The sequence below is a fragment of the Rhea pennata genome, chromosome 13 (assembly GCF_028389875.1).
Source record: "Rhea pennata isolate bPtePen1 chromosome 13, bPtePen1.pri, whole genome shotgun sequence".
Taxonomy (NCBI): Eukaryota; Metazoa; Chordata; class Aves; order Rheiformes; family Rheidae; genus Rhea; species Rhea pennata.
Genome location: NC_084675.1, coordinates 1497295 through 1522755, shown reverse-complemented (window position 1 = coordinate 1522755; position 25461 = coordinate 1497295). Strand labels below are relative to the sequence as shown.

Here is a 25461-nt window from a genome sequence, read left to right as displayed (position 1 = left end):
AAAGGAATGAGTGTCCAGGACCTTTCCCATTAGGATCAAGTGACAATGCTCTTGGAGATAGGGATACCTGAGCTGTGCAGTGCCTGGAGGGGGCTGCCTTCTGCAGGAGGGACCTCTGCCAGGCTTTGCTGGGTCTCTGGAGCCACTGCAGTGGGCTAGCTGTGCAGGCAGGTGTGGCCTGGTGTGGGAGCAGAGTGAAAGTGTGCCAGGGGCAGAAGTGCTCTCTCTCCTCATTTCCTTGCTGAGTTTTAAGCTTGTTCTTTCTCTTTCAGAGCACTGTCCCATCATCCTGGGTCACAGGGCTTTCTCCTCATGCCTGCTGCAGATTGCATCCCCTTCTTGAGATAAGAGAGATATGACTTGTAAATAGGATGGGTTCTAGACTTCAGATTTATCAACCTCTGTGTTGCAGGAGAGCCTTCCTCTTCTCTCACTGTTTAAAGCTGGTTCATACGAGTTCCCTGTGTTGTTCTGTGCCTCAAAACCAGGGCTCCTCCATATGTGGCAGCAGGCACTACCCTTAGGCAGGATGTATGTGGCTGGCTGCCTGCACTCAAGCATTAAATGGTAGGACCACGCCACTTCTTTCAGCCCCTGCTGAGGCAGTTTCCTCAGGTGCCTCTGCAATCTGAGAAGTTAATTAACCCACATCAGCAGCCCCTTCCTCAGGGCAGTGAGTTGGTTTAACAAGTCCTTGATCAGCAGCCCATCTGCTATTGGGGGCTCTGGGGCTCTGAGCTCTGCTTTGTTTCACTCTCTATGTTTCAAGGTGTTTTCTGATCTCCAGAGGCTCTGCCAGCTTTCACCTTCCACCTGGCTTAGTCTTATCCCTTGGAAACCAGCAAGTGGGAGCACTGAAAAGTGATGTGGCTGCTGTACTCAGCCAGGGTCAGGAAGGGCCCCAGCAGGATCTGATATGGGGACCAGGGACAACTGGGCTGTACAGACTGGTGCCAGCTGTACCCAGAGGAAGTCCTTTGTGCTCATGCCAGCCCCCTAATGTGTGAGAACTCTTTGGCAGCAATATCTCAGAGACAGCCTGAGGACTAGGGAAGCTCAGTGCATCCTTGTTCTGTAACATCCCAAGGATGCTGGTGGTCCAGCAGTGTCCAAGAGGACAGGTTTCATACTCTCACTGCAAGAGAATGTGTCAGTTTGCTCCCATATTTGAGGCTTTTCATGTGGGATTAGAAGAAAGATGGGTGAAATGATCTCCTCCTTCCATTAACACTAGGGGTTGAAAGCTTCTCTTTGTCCCTTCAAAGTCCACACGGCTCTCTTGGCTTCATGGTGTAGTCTAGTTAGAGACAGGTGAGACTGTCTAAAGAAGTATAGTGTTAGCACTGAATTCTACAATGGCTACAGGCTATGGTTCTTTTCTGTATTTCACTAAGGCAGGATAATATGTGACTTGATTTATTTTAACCATATGAAGGATTTTTGGTTTGGTGCCAATGTTAATAATTGTCTTGTGAAGACTTTGCTAAGGCAGCAGGAATGGTGTGAGAACCTTAGAGCAATGCACTGTGACTCATGTGCAAATATTTTTACTTCTTTGTTTTGCTTGCAATAGTAAACTCAACCAAATTCATTGGGAGGTGAAGGGAAATTAACATCTCAAAGAATTTTGCTCAAACAGGGCAGGAAGAAGAGCAGAAGCCACAGCCCAGAAACTTCCAGCCAGTTTTGACTGACATTTTGCATCTGTGGATTGTACAGGGTCAGATGGAAATTGTCTCAAAGCATTTGGCTGGGCTCTCTTTGGTGCTGAGCAGGAGGACAGCTGCATGAAGACCAGTTCTGACAAGGGCAAAGATGCTTGCTGGGACAGGTTTAAGACTGGTATCAGCAGAGGTTACTGGATTTGCTCATACCTTTAGCTGGCTGCATTTGGCCTCTGCTTGTCACTTCACAAGAGTGTGTGAGAGTAAGGAAATGCAACAATCTTTGTTATGTCAATATTTAGCAACATTAGTTGGATGTCCAGCTGTGAGAGGTTTCATGTTGGGCTTAATACCCATTTCCCTACCCTTCCAGTCCCTCCCTGCCTTTTTTAACAGATCCAGGGTACTAGACTGTGTACAGGGAACACTTCTTATTTAGACTGACCTCTTGGGTCTGTGTAATTCATCTCACAGTCCCTATTGTACTGCTTTCTCTTCCTATATGCTTCCCTAGCTCTGCTGGGCTCTCCCCAGCACCCTGTGTGGGGATAATCTCGACCAGAATTGTGCAGAGAGCCACATGCTGCCTATAGAGTAGGCTGGCTTTCAGCTCTTGGCAGTTTTTTTTTGGGAGCTCCACAATATCCAGTGGAAGGTTTTCTGTGAAGATCTGGAGTTCCTGGAGTCAAGGAAGTGCTTAGGAACTTCAACTACCATTTTAAATAACAGAATAAAAGTTGGGGCTTTATATTGCTCTCTTCTAGGTTGAGAGAAGCTTATTTATAAAACCATTCTCCTCCTCCTATTTAGCATTAGGGTTACATGCGCAGTCCTACCATTTAACACTTGAGAGTTGCACACGGGACTCCTGCTTTTTGAATTTTTGAGTTGGCAATACAAAGAATAACTCCTTAACCTCTGATTATCTGATTTCATTGACCTTGAGGGCCATTGCAGGAGCTAGATGGCCTCTTAGAACAGTTGAGAAAGATTGAGAAGGTTATTTAGTGCCATTTAGCCTTGCTTGTTGCTCACATCAGGAGAAACAGCAGAAAAAGGAATGAAGCTGTGCCACTGCCAGGTTTGCCTGTCACATGCATTCTCCAAGCTTAGTGCAGAGATTGTAGAAGCATTACCTGGGCAGCCTTATCCTTCCTCGCCAATCCTGTGTGGTGTCCTAAGGAAGGCCTTGCAACGGAGCAGTATGGTTATACTGTGCTTAAAAAAAACCCCAACTTTCAAAATGAGAAATTAAAGATCATTGATCTAAGCAGCTGTGAGAGATGGGAAGGCTTGTGTGAGGAGCACTCTCTCTACTGTGGCTGCAGGTCAGTATAGACTTGCTCTCAGACTGTTGCACTTTCTAAAGCCACTGGAGGTGTCTGGAGCAATGAGCACATGCTCCCTTACAGTGGAAGAAGTGAAACAGTTTGCCTCCTTTTGATCTCTTCCATCTTACCATTCCTTTTTAGGGGAGGAAAGCTGATGTGCCACTTCTTTGTTTAGCCTTCTCTCCAAATCTTGCTGTGGGACTGAGTTATTCTTTCAGGCATGTCCATACAGCTATTCCTGTTCTTCAGGAGGCTCTAGAGCTTCTGGGCCAGAAGCTCAACTGCTTTCATTGTGTGTAGTGAAGAGAGGTGGATTTATATCAGATGAGGATCTGGACAGACACCTGAGTAAACTTTACTTGGGTTTTGTAGCAAAACACACTCCCACTAGCTTTAAGGTAGCCAAAGGGGTCCTCTCTAAAATAAAAAGGCATGGAGGGATCCTGATCCTCTCTGCATATGCATACCATTTTTTTTTCCTGTTGTCTAGCTTTCTGTCTGTCTAGCTATCTGTCTGTCTGTCTTCTCTCTTCATTTATGCCCTTGCAGTACATCAGAATTTGGCCTCTAGCACTGGAATTGGTCCTGACACCTTGCGAAGACTCTGGCTGGCATGTTTTTGAGAATGAAGGTGGAAATAGTGGAACCATCACCTCTAATCCTTGAGGAGGAGATGGGAATCCTACAGATAGACCTGCATGCAAGCTTCTTGGCTCCTGGAGTGAGCCTATCATGAGAGGCAAACAACTAAACAGTTCTGAATAATGAGGAATTGAGTGACTTTCCCTGGTACCAAACATCTCTGGCAGCTTATCCTGTGTGGGGACTTTAATGATAGAGCAAAGCATGCTGAGAAACTTCAGCTGCTCTGAAGCTTCTTCTGCAAGCCCCTTGGCCTGCTGAGGAACATAACGCACCTGAATGCTGTCTGGCATTTCCAGCCCTGAATGTCTGAAACATGGGACCTATAGATTTGTCCACCCCATGACAGTCTCGCTTGCTTGCATGCACTCACGTGTTGCAGTAATAGTTTAATAGGAGCTCCACCCAGCTCAGTCAGGAGAATGACTTGCTGCGTAAGCAAAAGCTGGGAAATCTTGCTGCGGTGCACAGCTCTCTGCAAACACTTCACTCGCGTTTCAAGAGAGCTTTTTTTTACCTGAAATTGCCAGAAGACACTAAACAGGACAGCAGTTTGCTCCTTTGATCCTCTCTCCTCCTGCAACTGGATATGGCTGCGCTTCTTGGTCTAGAGCTCACGAGTGTGCTGGGACATATCGTACTGTAGTACTGCTAACACTTTCTTTCTTGGCAGGACTCGGAATCGCTGGACGGTTGTATTCAGAGTACATTATCAGTGCTCTATCCTCCATTTGAGGCTACCGCAGCCACTGTTCTGTGCCAAGTTTTTGATGTGGTGGAGAAGACATACCATGGGGATGGACTGCGCTACCTCATAGACTTCCTGATTCCAGCAAAGCACATCCTGCAATGCATTCAGCAGGATGCCTGTGTAAGTATGCCAGGCTTTAAAAGGTCTGCTGTGGCTTTGCTGGAGAATTTGCTTTTTGCTCTAGTAATGTAAAAGGGTTGGCAAAAAGTGCTTAGGTGCGTGTATGATGGAAGCATAGGTGGAGGGCAAAGAGAAAATGTTGAAACAGTTGAGAAATTGTTACCGAAATTTGCCATGCAGAGATCAGATTTGGAGTGTTCCCTTCACTTTCCATAACCAGGAACACTTAACAGAAAGCTTTGAGGGGTTTGGAGGGGAGGCTTAGCAACATCATTGCAACCCATTTGCTGGATATGCCTGAATCTTGAAGCTTCTAACCCCAGCCATTCCCTGGCAGCATGGATTAAACTGTCACGTTCCTGCCCTTGGCAGAGGAACATGCTGGATGAAATGCTGCCAGTCAGTGTTTTTCCCAGAACTCTCACACCCTTTGATGGCTGCTGGAACATTCACAAGACTCAGTAGCCCCAAGGAGTCACGTTACAGTTACTGCCACAGTGAGTCCAAGATTAATGTGCTTTACTGTTGTGAGTCTCAAATGTTAGAAACGATGAGTCAAATGCCTCCATCAAACTTGGCTCAAAATCTGTAGGACTTGAGGAAAAAACCAAACAACTCCTAAGTCTGGGGTTCTTTCTAGTCTTTTTTTCTTTGAGCCTAGAGGATGTGTGTGGTCAGTTTTCCAAGAGATCTTCTCATGAGGAAGGGCAAGGGACTTCTGAGGGGAGGAAAAAAATAAATAGAAGCTAGAATAGTCAGACACTCGCTTGTCTCAAGGAGCTGGAATGCTAGGGGAAAAACATCTATCACATACGATGGATTTATGTAAAAAACTCTGACCACTGGTCACCTTGTGTTTTTTATTTTCTTGCACAGGCTCACAGGGTTTATGTATGAGGATTTTGAGCGAGCCGCAGCCTGTTACTTGCACACAGGGTATTTATGAAAAGTTTATTTTCTAAGTTTTTATTCTAGAACCAAATGACTTTCTGAATCTCATAGCATTACAGTTATGTTACAGTATGTCTTCAGTGGCCTCTTTATTTAATTATGTCAGCTATAGTTAGGTTTCTATTTTTAATTTTCCTTTTTTTCTTTTTTTTCTGTTTTAACCCCTGGATATCTAAGAAAAAAAACATGCTTAATAAGTAGCATGGTGGTCTCTCAAATACTGGACATAAGAATAGGAATTACTTGATAGGTATATCTAACTGCAGTTTCTAACATGATGATGCACAGCATGTTTTCCTCTTGGAAGAAACTTAAGTCTTTTAGTTTGCATGAACCAGTAATTATTGCAGGCTGTTTCACACCATTCCCCAAACTGTCTATCTCACAGAGGAAGGTAAGGTAGCAATTTGCCCATTCTCCAAGACCATTGCAGCTTCCTGAAGCTTTGACATGCTTAGCAGCTTCCTGGGCGAGTGATCTAGTAGCAGGAAAGCAGCCAGGCATTTGGAAGGAGCCTGTTGCCCAGACTGGAGCACTGGGTCCATGGCCGGAGGCTGTGTCTTGGCATTGCCCTCTGCCCCACGCTGGCTCTGGGGGAGCTTGAGCGACACCGTTGCTCTCCCAAGATAGAGGCCACGGCGACAGCTAAGGGGGCAGCCTGCAAGGATGGGCAACAAGGAGGGATTTTGCTGGGCTGTGAGAAAGAGGCTGTGCTTCCCTGGGCACCCTCCTCTGGAAGCCTAATGGGGGAGAGAGGAATGGTGGGGCTGGGGTCTGACAAGGCCGCAGGCCCACATAAGGCCATGGCTGCACAGAGGGCTGAGGCCTGCTGTGGAAGAGGCCAAAGGTGGGGAACAGTAGGGAGGGGCTTGGGCTGTCCCAGCAACCAATGAGCAGACAGCTCAGGCTTCAGCAGCCAATCAGAGTGTGGGGTTGCCTTGATGGGCATGACAGGCCCAGCCTGAGCTGGGAGCCATGGAGCGGTTGACTGGGGTTGCAGAGCAGAGGCTGTGGTGATGTGAGTGTGGGGACTATGGGCCTTGAGGCCTGGGGGCTATGGTGGGAGAGGTAAGGGTGGCAGGCCCTGTGGTAAGAGGACTGTGGGCTGTAGCAGGGAGAAATCAGGGAGAGGATAGTGGTGTTGGCAACCTCCTAGGCTGGCCTGGAGCAAGGAGCTGGTGGCAGGGAGGGCAGGTGATGGCGTCTCTTGCACCACGTGCTTGGGGAGGGAGACCAGTGTGGTGAGGCCATCCTACAGGCACAGCCTTGTGCGAGGAGGTGGTGGCCAGGAACCATGCTCAGAGCCACCTTCCTGTCACAGGCCCAGAAATGGAGGAGGCCTCTGGGTCTGCCTGGCAATCCCTGACTTCCCAGGAAGGTCAGAGGACGCATGGGATGCAGGGCAGTGGTGCAGCTGTCTCCAGCAAGGGACTGCCCAACGTGCAGAGGAGCGGGCTGAGGCTGTTACTGCTCCACATGGGGTACTGGGGGATTTTTGCATTAGGCATAACATGTCTGGGATGGTGGGCAGCATGGGGCAGAGTGCAGGGTGGCACAGGCCTCTCAAAGACCAGACTCAAATACCTTTTCTTCTTTGCTCATGACCCTTTCTGGCTCTGACTCACAATTTTGCACTTTTAGAGCTGGCAGTACTGGGAGAACAAGGGAGCTTTAGGTACATTACCTTGTAATGTCTTTACAGGAGGGCCCAGGGCATTTTGTATTTCCTTCAGAAGTCTGCTTGTTATAATTTTTATTGCATAAAATTATTTCTCTTTCATTTTTTTGGACTCCTCCTTTTTCCCAAACCCCCAAGACCACTGTGCCCCCCTTCTGTTGTCATTACTGTTTGAAAGTACAGGACTATTTCTTATTACATGTTCTTTGAGTGGCCTTGAAGTACCTGTTAGGAATTATTCTAATGACAGGAAAAGGGCTGATGGGCAGTACAATTGCATAGTCTCTTCTGGAAAATAATGTATTTTTTTTTTTTTGTCTAAAACATTATGCACAAAATACTTGGCTTAGCCAAGTTATTTGTCTGCCTTTTATAGCACCTAAACAGAAGGCAATGTTTTCTCTGTCCCTTAGTCTGTAGTTCAGCTGGTCCTTGTGGGCACTTCTGAAGCGCACTGAAGAAGGAACATCATTACTGTAGGCAATCTTGAGAGAACTAGATCTTTTTCTCAGCTTCTGTAGTGACAAAAATGTTATGTGTTTTTATAGGGTACTAGCCAACTTCACAGACTTCAGCTAGGCATAGTAAAACCAATAGTCTGGATGGAAAGCTCAGGAGCTGAGGTACATTTCTGGAGGGATGTGCCAAAGAGTATTCCTTGTAGCACAGAGTGAGAAACCAGGTATTGCCGCTATCCTTTAGACAGTATACTGAGCTAAATGGACCATTGATAGGATCCAGCCCAGTCATCAGCTAGGAATTAGCACCTTTGTGACTTACTTGTCATTAGTGCCCAGCTTGTTCATAAGCTTTCTTCCTGGCTGCCACTGCTGTGCACAGCATCTGTTCCTGGCACTCCTCTGACAAGCCAGATTTGGCTCTGGCAGTGATTGGACATGAGAAGAACATATATTTAAACATCAAAGTGAAGTGTTAAAACAGCTCAAATAAGCCTCTTCATTTAATATACCCTTTAAAGGTGCTTTTTTGCAGCAGGAGAAGCATGTAGATGCTGCACTTTAAAAGTTCTAAAACTCTGAAACATTTATACTACCGAAGGACTTAACATTCCAGCTTGGATTTTGCAGTTTAGACTGTTACTTTGCAGCTTTGTTGGGAATTTCTGAGAGTTCTGCACTGTGGTCTGGTGATCATTTTATTACTGAGTTTTCTTCCATTTATTTTTTGTCAGTCAATAGGCAAACGGGTCATCTAAGGAATGAGGCTGCATTTTAGGTTTGCCAGTGTAAGAATGGCCATCAAATGGGATACAATGCATAAAGGTTTTAGCCTTTTTGTAAGGTAGGTCCAGACGGAATTCAGCTTTATGTTCATTCTGATGATGGCATCTCTCATTTTGCAGTTTTGTAAACTACTTGTATTAGTTTAGGAATTTTTTTGTTTCTGTTCTAGCTGCATTCTACCACCACCGCCCCTGCCCCAAATGGCCTCAAAGTACCTGTTAGGAAATGCTCTAATGCTGTAATGGCAGAAAAAAAGGCTGATGGCAGGTGGTGTGGGTGCAGTCATATAGTCTCTTCTGGAAAATAATAGAAATTGTTTCTGTCTAAAGCCTTATGTACAAAATATTTAGCTTGGGCACTTCTATAAGAGATGCAAGATCTAGACTGAGATGTGTGAGCACGATGGAAAAATCTGCAAAATAAGTCCTGAGACGTTTGCAAAGCCTATAGCAACTTCTGTAAACAGTGTGTTGTTGTAAGATGAGACTTTGGTTAGCTAAATTCAGGCATGCTGTGTAAGAAAGGCACTAGCTATTAGAGATCAGAAAGCGTAAGGATGTAAAACTGCAAAGCTTAGCTCCTCTTGACTATGAGGGAGGTACAGGCAAATTGTAGTTAAGTTGTAGGGTTTTTTAACTCAAATTAAAAAAGGAATAGAAGTGGATCCGTTCTGAGTTCAAGGTAGAAAATAAAGATAACATTAATATGACACCTCCAAAAAAATAAAGCTAGAGGAAGATTCACTGCAATGGTGGTACAGCATATAGATAAAACAGTAGGACAACTGATTAGACTGAGAGAACAGAAATGAAACTGCTAGGACTGAAATGGAAATGTGTGTGCTGAAGACAAGGGGAATGGTTAATCACCATCCTGGAATAGGGAGATGAAAGAAGTTAACCACATAATGCTGAATTTTGGATAACAGGAATTTTTACTGAATCTGTCAAGTCAGAGATACTAATAAAATATATTGAAGAAGCTGACCATACAACAACAACATGCAATGAGCAGGGTAAGAATTAATCAACCCAATAAAACTGGATAAAATTTTTCATGTGGTTTGCTTTGTAACAGGTAGTATCAAACTAGCCTTTTTCATAAAACAGCTCTCTGTAGAAAAAAATGGTTGTCTAATTTCTTCTGTGAAGGATTTATTGTGTAATCATACGGAAAATGAATTAGTGTGTCAAAGGGTGGAGGATTATGTAAGCATTGCAGGATGAGTAACAAACTGATGGAAAGGAGGATGTTTGTACTGAAGTTAAAAAACTGAGTTGGAGGCCAGAGTCATGAGACAGATAACACTTCTCATCTATGGCCTTGGCCTAAAAAGTAAGGGTATGACAGAAAATTGTGATGGAGCAAGCGTGAGAGACATGAACAATAACAGAAAGGAGGACTAGGATAAATATATTACACGAGATGAGCTGTAAAACTTTGTATATCATAGTTTTAATAATGATAGTCTCAAAGTGCAAGCACATGCCTTTAGAAAGTAATAGAAAAAATTCTGTAAACTGGGACTCGTCAGTTTGGAAAAGAAGATTAGCAGGTGACTGGGTTACTAAAGGGGCATGACTGTGGAATAGATAAGTGTGATCTTAGTTTTAGGGGATGAGATACTTCCAGTAGAGGTGGGAAGTGGTGGTGCCATCATGCATAACCTTGTGCAATACTTTGCACAACTGAAGAAAAATAAAAAAGTGAAACAGGTGTAGAAAAGGTGTTTGAGTGAAGGAGGTGCTTCAGGCAGACCTCAGAGATGATCAAGGGAGAAGACTGTTAAAGCGATGTGACATAGTTTAGTAAATTTAAGCCATGAGAACACATCAGGGGAATAAGCTACAGGGAGGAGGAGCAACTTCACACTAGGTATAGTGAGGATAAGAAGCCTAGCTGGGCTGCAGTTACACCTCAGTGCTTCAATATGTCTGGGGATCGATCCAGGAGGTTCTTTCTAGTTCTGTGGTTTCTCTGTTATATGGCAAAAGATTTGAATTAGTACATTCTTATTTCATTTGTCTGGTCTGCAGAATACAGCATATTCATAAACTGCTTTCTCTGTCAAGACTGCCATGTGACCATGTAAAAGAAACCAGATAAAATGCTTGAAATCTAATGTTGCCAATCCTGAAGTCTCTGATGTTTCTCGATGACAGCTTTCTAATTTAAGTATTGCATCCAGTATAGGAAAATTCTATCTAAGACCTTGTCATGACAGAGAAAAACGAAATTAATCACAGAACTAAAAATGAATTGTGGCTAATGTCATGGCTTATGCCATGGATGAATTTAATTCTTACTTTACTCAAACAGAATCAAGTTCAAAGCAGTAATTTTATTTTGTAAAGTTGTGATTAAATTTAAAATGGTTATGAGCCATGTCATTTCATCAATAGAACTTCAGTTCTTTTACTTGACTGAGAGTTGCCTGAGACTATCTTGATAGATGCCTAAAAACCTTACTTGAAAAAAAATAGGCCTAGAATGTCATGAGTGTTTCTATATTCAGGAATGATAAAGGGTTTCTAGAGAACTGGCAAACAAATAACATTGGTCCAATATTTAAGAGTAAATGGGACACTGGCCAACTCTTCTGAGTTTAGTGAATTAATGGAAAATCTGTAATGGTACTTTTTAGCACAGATATGGAATGGAGACGATGAATTAACCAGCTAAACTGAAACATTCAAAACATGACTATAAGCTAGAAAACTTCATTGGGCAAGTACGTACCTATGAGGCGTCTGCAGGAAATGGCTGTCAGCTCTTTAGCACTTCAATATTTTTTTGATACTAACATGAACCAAAAATGATAATTACTTTTAAAATGGAGATATGTTTCAGGCTCTAGTGGGAATTCTTAAAAGTGAAAAATGTCACTGATCTGGAGCAAGATCCGGATTACTTAAAAGCTGTGTGCAAAACATTTGTTAAATAGGCTTAAATGAAGGAACACCTAGCATTGCTGATAGTCTTGGCGTTAGACACCTTATTAGGAAGGAGCAGATCTCAAAGACCTGTGAGCTGCCTGTTCACAACTTATTTATGCATATTAAGCATTATCAAGTAGAACGAGGGAGACTGCTTTGTGTATGGCAACTGATGCATCTGCTGGTGCGTTGTGTTAAGAATATTGATAGTAAACTGGATGAAATTCCAAGAAGAGCCAGGGGAATGGCTAAAGGATTTGGAATTACTTAGTGCTGACTTTAGGAGTTCAGTCTTTTTAACCTAAATAATGGGGAAGTACTTTGGAAATGCCATCATTCACTAAGGAGTGGGCTCTTTTGTTTCCTGGGCAGTACTCTAATCTGGCAGTGGTTGGTGAACGGAGACATAGGAGACAAGTTACTGGGGGAGAGCCTAGTTGACCTAAGGGAAGGAAATTCCTTTTATTTTCAGTGTAGTTCCCCACAGCCAGCTGATAGGACTTGCTGCCGTTTTTCTTTGTGGCCTCACTATGCTTTCCTCATCGGTTGCCTTCTTTCTACTGCTTTCTCTTGGCAGTATCTTCTCCCATTCACTGGTAGATTGCAGTGATCCACTTGCTGCTGAATCCCATATAACTTGTCTTCACCTCTCTTGCATAAGCTCTTGATAGCGGCAGATGGGTGATGCTTTTTGCCTGGCTCTGTGCTCTTTAACTCGGACAGGCTTTACTTAGCATTTTGATTCTGCCTTGCTTCTTTGACAAAGCTCCTAATTTAGTTCTTAGTTTAGTTAGCAGACTGGTTTGTATTTGAATTTTTAGATGCTTGTGATTTGTGTTGGTAGCTTTTTATTGCTGGTGTTTGAAGAGAAACACCTCCCCTGTGCTAATTACTGAAGATCCTAAGTTTTACTGTCCGATTGATACAGCTAAGCTGTGAAAGGGAAGTTCTCATTTCTCCTGTCCAAAAGCTTGAAGTAAGGTGTATGCCTGATACTGAAAATGCTTTATCTTCTTTCCATAGGTTCAGTACTGTGGCTTGCTCTTCCGTCATGAGGGCTGGCCCCTATGTATTCATGAGAAGATTGTAGTTCAGCTAGCTTCCATTGACTGGCGAATCTTAAAGCCCAGTGACTTTTACCTGCAGGTGGTCCCCTATCTGAAGAAGTCTCCACGAGTTATACTGAAGTGTTTGGCAAAAGACAAACATAACATAGAAGAAATTGTGATTCCGGAAGTCTCCTATACCTCTATTTTTACCCTGGAATGGTTGAGTACTATCAATGGAGAGCGGATGGGTATAGCACTGGAAAACTGCTTACTAACCACTAATGATAAAATATTTCGTGTTCCCTGGGAGAAAGTAGTTAATCCTGAATTTATTAATAAACCAAAAATAACTGAAAATAATATAATCACTCCAGAAATTACAGAAGAACCTTCAATTTTGTGTCACCCCATGGACCATGCTGACTGCAGTTCACAAGACATAGGATCTCACTATCTACAGGAACAAAGTCTGAGTCAAGACAGCTTGGTCATTAGCAGCACAGCTCCACAATTAAGTGAATCTATTGTCAATGGTGTGTGTACAAGTGCAGTGCCTCAAGAGAACTTGCAAAGTGACCTTGAAGGGGAGTACGTTGAGCTTACAGAAGTTTCATTGCCCAGGTTTGGGCCACAAACAGGCTCTTTAACCCAATCATTAGCTTTAAATTATAGAACTCAGCCTAGAACAAGATTGAATGCATCTAAAGACACACATAAGTTTAATATCATTCAAGACTGTACATACTCCAAGAACTTAAGTCAGTCAGCACTTGCACTAAAGGAACACTGTCAAATGGGCACTCCGAGGACTTCTTCTACAGAAGTTCTCAAAAATGTAGTTTCTTTGGAAAGCAACAAAGTGATGGCACATGGTGAACTGTTTCCAGAAGATCAGCTGAAATCAACTGGTCCTGGTACCATGGGAAATCACTTTCCTGTGGCTGTGTCTGCTGCCACCAGTGCAGAGGATCCATCCCCTGCAGAGCAGGAGGCCCACAGTGAACACTCAATTGATCGGCGATATGCACTGTGCAGCTACAGCGACATGTGTGCTGGAGATAGTGTTGACTGCAAAGCACGACTGACTGGTGCTCCTGGAAACACGGAGGTAGAAGGTGATGTTTCTAGTGGAAAACCTGGAGCAGAAACATCAGAGCAGAGTCCAGAAACAGTTCTAGATGATGCTGCTGCTAAAGAGGAGGTGATACTGAGAGAACTTGATGAACCACTGACAGAATGCCCGAATGAGGTGATGAGGATGGATCCCTCTCCTGTGTCTGTCCCACAGTCTTCCAGACCTCACTACACACTGAAGGGAGATTCTGATGTTTCTTGCCAGAGTGTCAGTGAAAGCGGTGCACCAGTCCAGGCCACTACACGACTCACCACAGCTGAGAGTTCAGACACAGGTATGGAGAGAAGTTTCCCTTCAGGGGACATGGCAGATGCAGAAGCAGTCCATGCTTGCTGCAGTGATCAGAAAGCAAATTTTAGTTCTTCATTAAATCCTCCAGAGCTGCTGAACCAAGGAAAACTAGATGAATTAGAGTTGGGAAGAAGAGAAAGTCCTGAGGAAGTCAAAGTGATTGAGCCCACATTTGTTCTAAAAGAGAATCAGACTAGCCATAATTACTACTCTGTCAAAGTTCCTATGGATGGACTCTTGTCACAGGGTAAAGAGCAAGGGGTCTCTGCCTGTCAGCATAAGAAAGCTGAAGAAGCCAAACTACTCCAAACCACTCCATCAGCGGAGAGTGATCAGATGGCAGAACAATTAGATAACAGCAGCTCTTTGATAGACTCTGCACAACCAGAAGGCTCAAGTGAAGTCAAAACACACAGGAATGGAGAAAGATCTGAGAAACCTCGAAGTTGGGCAGAAAACCAGGATCAGAAGAGTGAAATGAGCTCTGTGTGGAACTCTGAGAAAAGTGAAGTGAACTCTGTGCTGAACCCAGAGCATGTTGCAGCACAGGATTTGCGAGGAGAGGAGGAGAACCAGGGAAGTGTTTCTGATGAGAAAAGGTCAAAGACTGCTGAGGGTGAGTCAGCTGTGCTAAAAACACTAGAATCCATTAAAGAGGAGCTGGAGCTTGGACCGCTGTCCTCAGGACCTGTTGAGGGACATACAGATCCCAGCGCTGTGCACTGCCAGCAAGAGGCAGTTTCAGGGACATCATCTCCAAAAGGTATTTACTTGGTTGATATTTGTGAAGAAAGCAAAGGCCTCAAAAGCTACTACTGGTAAATGCATTCTGCTGAAGAGCAAAAACTGAATGGAAGTGTTTAGGTTTTCCTTTTTGTGGCTTGAAATTAGCTTTTTCTTTACAGATGGATTTATTGTAGATATTTTGTTCCAATGCTGCTGTGCAAATTTAGGTCATTATAGAGCAGAGTTCCCATATGAGGGATTTTTAATTTCGGTTAATCTGATTGCTGGTGGCCTTCCACCACATTCATGGTGTGCACATTATAGGTGCATGCAATATGAATATGTGAGAACAGAATGCATAACTATATAAGCCTTTCATGGTTGAAGATTGGCTTTAGGAAGATAGTTGTGGCAGGAGGAAGCAGCAGCTGATGCCATACAAAAATACGAGCTATGTAATGTGACCTGAAGATCAGCAAGGGCAGATGCTGGTAAGTGATGTAAAAAGCAGATAGCAGGGTTGAGGATTTCCCTCTCCCCACCCCTCTCTCTCTCCCTCTGGCATGCTTTCTTCAGCTTGGTTATGTTTCAGGTAGGGGATGCTTAATGTGAGTGGGAGAGCTAGTATTAATTTTTCAGTTGGGAACATGAAGGCACAAAAATTAAGCATCTACTTTCAGATCAGATGCAATCTAATTTCAGGTTCAAGCAGATGTTGCCCTGATTTCTTGATGGCTGGGTTCCTCTGTTGAAGCTCTGCTCCTTCAGAAGAATTAAACTGTCAGTCGAGGTCTCTGCCCCTTCCACCAGGTTGTGGGCGGCCGGTGTATAAGCACACAGAGACAAATGCTGGCTGTGCCTAGCTTTGCTGACTCTGGAAAGCTGTAGGTAGATATGCAGATTGCATTGAGAAAAGTATATGTGTGGCGGGGGTGCGAGAAACATGCCATTCCAGTTCAACAGCTCTTACTCCCTTAGACCCCTGGCTAGGAAAATTATCCGGGCTTGAAATATTAGAATGAGGATGATTGAACAGGTTGGAAGTACCGATCCACATTGCTAGAGCATGTCTAGCCCTGTGGAGGAACTGATCAGGAGCCTGTCTGCATGGGCCTTATAGCCAGTGTAAAAATCGCTGGGAAGCTGAATTGTGTGGACAAAAGCCTGTATCACTGCTGCAGCACTATTCCATTTGGCTGCCAATATGATTGTCACATTCTCAAGTGTCCAAAAGCCACATTTTATCCAGTGCCTTAATGTGTCCTCCAAATGGAGCTAAAGTCTTTATAACTCAAAAGAAAACTGTTTGGTTCACAGCTGCACCAAAATGCTATAATTTCGTATTTAGGCAGGCTCACTGTTGTCAAGCATCATGGCCACACATGAGATTTCTGATATTTTTGGAGTGACGAGCTGAGTGGTCGTACTCTTTTCTGCAAAAAAGAGGAGTCCCCTCAAAAGCTGTAACATCTTAAGTGTGCCTCTGTCTGAGCAGCTTGCACTCATGAAGGTCACACTCTGCTTGTCTGTATTTCCTGGGGGATGTATGCCAGTAAATAAACATGCCGTGGATATCTGTTCTCCCTGAATGAAACTCTCACTATAAGCCACAAAGCAAGTACTGGCTGGTAACGCTCTTGACCAAGCTGAACCTGGCTTGACTTCATGTCTGCACAGGTCTGGGCCTCAGAAAACTTGGGCTCTGTTGAGTGCTGAACATATACTCTCTTTTTAAAGGACTCCAGTGGCGTGTTGTCTGTTTTTCTATGTTCACACGTCTTCTGTGTAAAATGAGTGAAGTCCAGCTTTTTGTTTGAGATAACAAGCGTGATGTTCTGGCTGCTCCATAGGGCAAGTCTTGGCTGCTGCGGTGGATTTCAGTAATAACAGACCCCTCTGGGAGTGTGTGTGGAGTACGTTTTTAATGAAAGATAATTTAGATGTTTCTGGGGATTTGATTGAAAGAGTGATGTACTCCTGGCCCAATTTTCTCAGTGTTGAGCTGTGGCATTACATTTAAAAAACTGTTATCTCAGAGTTTGTAAAACAGAAGAAATGCCACTTCCTTAACCTCAGGGACAGCCCCGAGAAAAAACAAAAAGCGAACAGGAACTCTTTAAGGCATATTGCAGCTCAAATATGTGTTAATACTGGGAATATTTCTTAAAGTACACCTAGGACTTTAGTAAGCTTAGTCTAATCAATAATGTTTGATTGCTTTGAGATCCAAACAAGCCATTCACCTCCCCATACATAACTCCAGTAAAGCTCTGAGAGTAAAAATTCAGAAATACGATTCTAAATCAAAGCAAATAACCTAAACTCTGTCCTTCAAACAGTCTTTGCTCTGTCAGCTGGTCAGTCTGTAGGTGAGGTAAATTTTGGATAGGCTGAAGACTTGTTGGGGATGTTTTGCCACTGTGACAGTAAACTGTGTGTATCTTGCCCAAACTATAAAGAACAGCCAAACCAATTCTTAAGCTTCACTGGCCCAGTTCAGATCTACAGCTTATAACTCAATAATAGAAGGCAGATGCAGAGCTTGTTCTTTGCAAGATGGAGGAACTTACTTACTAAAGCAGACTACATTAAAAACCATGTTCAGAACTAGGATATCTGAACTTGCCTTACTCCCACCCTTAATCACAAACTGAGCTTATTTTCTGTGCAAATATTATGTAGCTTGGAAGGGTTTTGAGCCAAATGTCAAGTGTTTTGTGGTAGGGATTTGAAAATTTCCACTGGTTTGATTTAGAAAAATCTCACTGCTGTTTTCCCCCGTGTGACTGGTTTTCAGGACAAGTGAATTTTGGGGCTTTGCAGATCTGGAGAAGTTCTTATGCTTGGGGGTTGGAAATAACTTGATATTTAAGAAACTGTATGAAAAGCCACTTCGAGGTGTATTCAGCAGCACCTGCTAGGGCATTACAGTCCTGCTCTTTTGTTAATATGTGATGTTACCACAGATGATATTGGTGCTGGGACAGTTGCAGGGAAAGTGGTAATGTCTCTTTGAAATGCATAGAAGCAAATCCTCCTCTACCACTTCCTTAACCTCAGGGAAAGGTGTAACGTACAAATGTATCAAAATTCAGATGTCCCAGTTGTCAATTTGATTTTTGATGTAATCCTCTGCATTCTACAATTTCAACTTTAAGTAAGTTCCTCCACCCCTGCTTACAAATAACATAAATAATATGCCTGTGCCTGTTGAGAGGGAAGTGGGGACTGCCAATCTAACTGGGCCACTGAAGCTTGTCTTGTTTGATCTCTGTAGCCTGGGCAAGATTTAGGTAGTTTGGAGGCAATACAGCTCCAGTGAGGTTAGCTTGAGGCAAAAGGCTCTAGCACCAGAACCTTGTCTGGTGGGTTGAACAAGGTGTTTCTTTCTTCTAGCTTTAAGTAACTGCCACTTCATTCCTAAGAGATATCAATGGCAGAGCCGCCATATACATTTATGCCCTTCTCTTGTGTGGGTATGGTAGTTCCTGTATAGCCATGATCCCCTTCTGGTCCTTTTCAAATACTGTCTTTTGGTTCCCTTTGTAGACTTTCTTCTTTTAATGCCTGTTTCTTTTCTACATATTGTATGGCCTGGCGATAAGCCCTGCCTTGCATCTCTCTAGGAGATGTTCCCCCACAGAGTCTGTCAGCCTGTGAAACCTTTGTGGCTTTGGCTTGTCTTGCTGGTCTTCCCAGATTCCCCATTTATGGTAGATCTGTGCACCTCTAAAATGTCACTTTGGTAAGATCTAGCAGCATGTCCAAAACAACTGACCTCATGCATCACTGGAATATAGAGGTTGAGGTAGTATTAGGAACAGAATCAAACTCTGATGTGGCCCAAAGCTGTACAGAGCCCTCAGGCCATTACCCCGGTTTGTATGGTCAGATGCAGCGCATGCCAAATTGGGTTTCAAGGGTGCTCCGTGGAGGGGGCATCATGATGAGCAGATACTCCACGGTGGCCTGGCTGTGGATCCCTGGAACCTATCTTCATTCCCTCCTGTTGCCTGGTATTTTGCAGAGTAAGCTATGCTGCTTAGGGCACCTTGCTCACTCACCTGTAGCAGTTTAAAAACAGTTTGGGCTGAGCCTCAACCTGTAAATCTCCCTCACTGCTAAAACTTATGCTGAAAGCCACTTCAAGAACTACTTTGTTCCTAGTCCTACTCTTTAATGAGGTATTTGAGTATTAGTAAATAAACTGAGTCAAGTGTCAGCAGTGTTGACGCAGCAGAAAGGTAGGATTGTTTGAGTCAATTTTAAGCAGCAATTAAAATGTGTGACTTCTAGCAAGCAAGTAAACACTCCACTCTTCATTTTTTCTGAAGAAAGGTTGGTTTTTTTTTGGGGGGGGGGGTAGATATTTAAGGTAGATATTTGCGGTGAGGTATAGCCGTTATTCTCTGGTATGTATTTCTGCCAAACAGAGGGATACCCTAGCTATGTACTTAGGTTATTAAAGATGTGTACATATGTATAAGAATTATAGTTCTTATAATGCTGGGAAATGGGGAACAATACTTCTTACATTGGAGTGGAGTTTTTCCTCTCTTCATCTACTTTTACATGAAAATTAAAACTCAAAATGAGGAAATCAGCATTAGTTCTCCTGCAGTTATTGAGATACTTAATATTGGATGCAAGTGATTCTCAAAACTTATGCTTTCGAGCTGAGGTGTCCTGCAAAGGAAACATTTCCTCTGGTTCTCAAACAGAGCTGATTGGTCTAGTCATCCTGTTCTTCAGGGTTTTAAAGTAGGTTTTTGCCTTTCGCATTAACTGTTAATTTAAAAAATCTGGAAGAGAAGAACCAGGTCTCTGGCTAATTCCCAGCTAATTTGTCAACCTTGAGTCAACTTCTTATTTTCAAGAGCTAATAGGAATGTGTTGAAGGGGGGTGGGGAGGGGCATTCTGCACCAGTAGAGCAGCATTCCCTGTCAGGAGCTGGTTTATCCCTTCAGCGTACTCAAGCTTTTGGAGCTGGGAAGGGACTTCCAATGCTCCAGATTTTCAGGCTGCCAGCAAACATGCACTGCTTGATATGTTACCTTTAAAAATGACCTTGAGTACAGGAATCCAGATCTTAAATGAGTTGGAACTTCAAAATTCACAATAAACTGGTTTATTTCCCCCCCTCTTTTTTTTTAAGGGGAACATCAGTGTTGTAACATGCCTAGTACTGGCAGTAGGAATGGAAGAGCTGTGGGGCACAGTGGCAGGGGCCGTGTCCCTCCCCAGCCTGAGATTTACCTGGCACCTTTTGAATGAAGCTGTGTTCTAGCCTCTAACTGCTGCTTGTCTTGCAGGGATGGTGTCGGAAGGGGTAGAGACAATAAAAGAAGCAATTGATTCAAATGTGTTGAAGACAGGGGGTAGAGTGTGTGCCTTACTGGAAACCTCTACAGTTGTTACTCCTCTGATGCCCCCAGCCTCTGGGACTGCCTGGGGTGGTCGGTCTGCCCCCACCATAGTCAAGGATGTGAACCTAGAAGTGCTCAAGAGTGGCGTTGCCTGCCTGCCTGGTGAGTAGCTGAGCCAAAGTGGGCCTTGGAAGGGTGGTGGTATGGGAGGGCAATGGAGATGCCCTTCTGTTTGCAGCAGTGCAAAGACTGGTGTGAATCCTGTTCCTTTCAACCCAAACCTCTCTAGAAGCAAAACTTCATGAATTCTCTAAACTTTCTGGGTGGGAAAGACAGGAAGTGGAACTTTCTTGAAAGTTGTCTCAACTTGCTCCCAAGAGTCTTAAAAGGTTGACTAAGCAGTTATGAGTCAGAAGTGGCAAATCAAATCTATAAGCTCATGCTAGCAGTCCAAAAGGACAAGAGTGAGGATCCAGCCAGTGATGGGCTGGTGGGCCTGACATCAGATCTAGTCAAGACAATAGGAATCTGACTCACTTGGTAGAGAAGAGTGATAAGATAATTAAAGAAATATAGAAGATGCTAATTGACAGGGCTCTTGTAAAACCAGTTTTGTTCTTTGTAATTATAAGTTTGGTTGATTAAATGTAGTTGCATAAATACATTTTTATAAAAAGTTTGATTTTGTGCTGCCTAGCATAATGTTGAAAGGAATATCTCAGTGCAGTACAGATGAGCAACATGTGGGATGAATAGAAGCATAGCTAAATAGCAGATGACAGAACTAGCTGTCAAGGGAAGACTTCCCAGAATTGTTCTGCCAGGGTCAGTTGTTGGTTTAACATTATTCAGTGTGTGTATCTAATGTGGTAGCAAGTATCAAATTGCTGTAGATAAAACTTCTGGATGGGACAAATATTGTTAGAGTGGTAAACAAAGCTGAGGCTGTTAGATAGAGCAGCCAGTATTGTCTGACATGCAGGGCCCAAACAAGAGGTCTGCATTTAACCAAACATTGAGTTAATCTACTTCTGCAGTGCTGTAGTGAGAAACGGAGCCATTCGTTCGGCAACATTTGCTTAAGCAGCCTGTGCTGGCTTACTTCCTTCTGTAGCCAGTTAAGAACAGATCAGGAAGGAAGGTCCAGTGCAGGTCAGGAAGACAGCTGTATTCAATCAGCTCGGCAGCCACATTTGAGTTCAAAATTGACCTGAGAGCAAAAAAGCCAGACAGACCTGCCTAGTGCAAAGGGGATGGGAAAGAGAGCGGAACAGCAGCACAATGTATTTTCATACTGAGGACCGAGGCTGCAAGACCAATTTTGACCTCAAGTGTGTAAAGGAGAGGGAATGACTAGTTAGATTAAGAATGTGATTTTACCTCTGTGTACTTGTTGGTGAAACCTCTCAAGTACTTTGGGCTGTTCAGAACAGTGTTTTCTTCAGTCCTCGTTTTCTTCTAATGTCTTTATTCTGAAAGAAAATGGTGAAAACTGGAGGTGGTACAGAAGAGGGCAACAACACTTTCGTGCAGCTGAAGTGAATGCCTTATATGAGAGACTTGAAGGTTTGTTTATCTTATTAGAAATATGATTGAGAATGAGGTGAAAGACCTCATAATTATGAAAATAAAAGACTGAATAAGAGACTTTTTCTGTATTCTGGGAAAAGGTGGAATGGGAAACCAAGTGTAGAGGTAAGTTCTGATACGTTCAAATATATAACTTTGCATTGGTAGATAAATTGTTAATAGAAATTCTAGAGGAGGATTTTTAATCTCCTGGTCTGCTGATCAGACTGGATGTTTTTATGGTGCATACCTCAGCCAGACAAATTACTGATTTTGAGAGAGGCGTCATTATAGGAAACTTACTGCCCTTGCTACATAAGAGGCCTGACTAGATGATCTAATATTTTAGTGGTTCCTTTGGACTTTAAAATTGGAATCTGTGACAAGTGTTAAACAAGTCAAATGCATTTGAGTATGGGTGTGGGAGGCATCTCGCGTGATGGGCACTTGTGAAATGCATTGAAGAAACAAGGTTTGGTTTTATGCCACTTCCAAGGGAACTTTGGTCTAAGGGAGAAATAACATTTTCTATAGAAGCAGTATTGGACTGATTAACAACTTTTCTCATGCATGAGGATTGCCTGCAGAAATGTAAAAGGACAGATCCCTGAAGGAATGTCCATATCATTCAGTTAAAAGATTAGTGTTACACATGGTAGTAATATGATAATTACATTAGGAAGGATGAATTTTATACAGAATAGGAAATAGTAACTAATTAATAAACTAATAACTGATGGAATTAGGAAGAAATTTTCCTTTTAGAAGTGTTTCATTCGTGTAGTCTACTCTTGAATCATTTGGTTCAAATGACCACTGTTGGAGACTCAGCCTTGATAGCTGTAGTTGCTTTTTTGAGTTGAGCAGATAATTCCCAGGGTCCTACATGCAATACATGCAAGTAAGAGCTTTAATCAAGTTCTGCTAGTACCCAGCCTTCCTGATGAACAGAAGATGGTGCTTCAGAGTAAGAAAATTTCTACTGAACTTGGTTATTGATTTTGTAAGATAAGGGGTTCATCAGAAAAAAAGAAAAAAGGCATAATGTATGTTAATAAACCATTTCTATTTTCTCCACAGGTCTTTGGTTGTATAGTGTCCAGAGTACCATACTTCAAGGGTAGTAAAACTGCTGCTGAGTGACACATACAACCAAAACTTTCAACTCTACTGTTAGCAGAAGAAAGTCTGTTTAACAGTTCTGATCCCTACTAGAGAGAAAGCCCTGCTTTTAAATTTTGCCTATCTGTATCTTTGGCCCTCAATCAGGTCGCATCCTAGGGACAGATTGAGATCACACTAGGGAAGTTTTCTGTGCTTCAGGCTGTCCATATGTATCTATTTTAGCTATCAACTCACATACTTGCCCCTAGGATGGGGAAAGAAGTCCAGGACAGTGACTTTGCCTGGTACCAATAAAGTACAGATGAGATGGAAAAGCATAGCTTTCTTTAGGCCTCTGATTTTGTTTTGTTCCTGGGAATTTTCTTTTCTCTCATGCTATTTGTATGCCAGGAAATGACTTCTGTTTGTGTGAATTACTTTTCACACAATAGAGGTGTGGTCCTTACTGTTATCCAGATCACTTATCTTCACAGTGACGTGCAGGATTGCAAAATGCTGGTCACTTGACCAGACAAAATCCACAGGCCTTGCCTGCTTTCTGAATGGTGAAGACAACTCTGTCTCTGAACTGGTGTGTCCAGCTGCTCTTTATTGGTCCTTTGCATCTGGAGTGTACGTTGGACATAATTCCAGAAGCATTGCTTTTGTGTTTTTCCCTTTTTGGCTTTCATTGCATGTCATAGCTAAAGCCCAAAGTCAGAATATCATTTAGTTTTGGGAGCTCCTAGAGTGGGCTCAATTCCCATGATAAGCTGTATCTGGGGTTTGGGGAAGTGGAGGGCAGGAAACAGTTTTCATGGCTAACTGAAGCAAAGGGCTTTCCCCTGCTGCAGTACATCACAGCTCGGCTGTGTTGCCCATACTGTACCTTACCTGTTCCCTGCACACTGAACCAGCTCTGAAACTAATGAAAGCCTGACACCATCTCTGCCCTTCTCACAGCCGCAGGGAGGTGAGATTCTGCTCCTGGGCCACCTACCCTGTAGCCTCCAAGGAGGAACTCGGACATCCTGCTTACGGGTTTTTACTCTCAGGAAGAGATGTCTGGTTATGTGCTGGGCTCAGCCTGAAGTGCATGTGCTTAATCTTGTTAACATGTCATTCTGCAAACCTATCTGAATGCTCTCTGTCCAACAGCAGTCAGCTAGCAAAATGACCATCCTGTGGAGGGCTAGGGGAATGAGAACATGCGGGTCTGAGCTGTACTGCTTTGAGATGGGCCATGCTTTGCCCTGGTCACTGTTGTCAGTACCTGCAGCATATAGATAGCATGGTGGTGTTATCTGGACCTCTTTTGCTCCTTGACTGCCCTGGAGCAGTACAGAGCTTGTTTCTGGGGGTAGGACAGGAAAAAAATGGGAAGTAGCCAGAGTGTATGTGGTTGTAATGGGATCATGCGTAATATTGTAACACAAGGAAATGTGAGATTGTCTGTCTTGGGCCTGTAAGATTCTTTCTCTTCTCAAAAGCCAATGATAGGATTATCATTAGTCAGCTTCATATTTTGTGAAGAATGTATTTTTGCATAGAAGAGGGCAGTCCAAGTTCACTCTGAGAGAAGGACAAGTAGAGCTCAGCTACTTCACTCTTGGGCAGCAGCCAGGTGCCTTGGAAGTGTATTTATAGCCCACTGTGATCTGCAACATATGCTATCTCTAGCTCTGTAGGGTATTTTAGGGAATGTGATAAGGGTGGTAGTAGGAGTCTCCAAGACATGTGCCTGCAACTAGAATTTGGTAGTCTGACTTTCTCTTATGACATTTTTCTTTTACAGGTACCAGAGATAAATCAGGACGTGCAGTGGCCATAATAACAACAAGGAGCACAGCTTGGTTAAACCCCCACTGCAACACCGACGAGCTTGTACGCCTCCTCATGTACCTTCACAGCATCCCCAGGTTTGTGATACTCACAGTCTGACAGAGGGGACAGCTGCTGCCTCCTCCTCTTTGTCTTTTGTTGTTGTGGAAGCTGAGGCAGTGAATGGAACAGGCTGTCTTTACTGGCATGGGAAGCTGGTCCAGACAGTCCTAAAATCGTGTAGGTGAGAATCTTCTGCTCAGACAAACTGGCTTGTGTACACTAAGCATTTTGGCTGTGCTGTGTATGCCTTGTGCACATGTCGTGAAAGAATTAGATATGCATTGAATGTTTTCATGCATTATCATAAATCTAAACCATTCTTGCTGTTCTTCATTAGCTCAGAAAAGGTGATTTGGGAGTGGGATGCAGTAGTTGTCATAACAAAGTGCTAAAAAATGGTCTTGGAGGGCCACCTCCAAGCTGAGAGGAGGGAGGCTTGAGGAAATCTGGCCTGGCATGTGGCTGACAGTCTTTTTTGGAGACTGCAGGATGGAGTTCGCTACAACTACTCTTGCACCACTGTGGTAGACTCTCTGCCCCAGCTCTTCACACACTCTACACAGACTTTTAGATAATTAAAGTACTAAGGTAAAACTAACTCTCTGTCAGTGAATTTGAAGCCTCTAAACCACTGATTTCTTAAGAGAGCAGAGTTGACCCATGAGAAGGTTTCTGTTAGTTGTGCATTGTTTCTTATGCTTCTCTCTTAGCATCCAGTACTGGGCAAGGTCTTTGGGTATGGTCCAGAATGGCAGTTGCTTTGAAGTAGTGTGGGTAAACCCAAGCTGTTCCAAGTGCACTTAGGAAGGACTGGTTTTCTGTGTGGATTACCCGGAGAGGAGATCAGCATCTCTTTACTGAGGTGTCCTGGGAAATGGAAAAAGGAAAGTCAGATGGAAATAGCAAAGTAAAAACTGAGCGATGCAGGTGATGTTTTCCATTTTTATATTTTGATTAAGAAAAGGTGGCCAATTAGTTGCCTGTCCTTACAAAGCCGTAATATGTTTTTTGTTTGGGTT

General features: G+C 43.4%; 1 protein-coding gene across 4 annotated transcripts in view; it reads left to right on the top strand.

Annotated features, from left to right (window-relative positions):
* PLEKHG4 (pleckstrin homology and RhoGEF domain containing G4) overlaps window positions 1–25461 on the top strand; it is a 103528-nt gene that overhangs the window by 15872 nt on the left and 62195 nt on the right. For 3 of the 4 annotated variants that reach the window (XM_062586241.1, XM_062586242.1, XM_062586240.1), the window contains exons 2-5: window positions 4311–4508; window positions 12341–14555; window positions 19832–20047; window positions 24354–24477. In XM_062586241.1, coding sequence (XP_062442225.1) covers window positions 4311–4508; window positions 12341–14555; window positions 19832–20047; window positions 24354–24477 — 2753 coding nt within the window. The remainder of the gene's footprint in view (window positions 1–4310; window positions 4509–12340; window positions 14556–19831; window positions 20048–24353; window positions 24478–25461) is intronic. The other variant, XM_062586243.1, reaches the window with a different exon arrangement.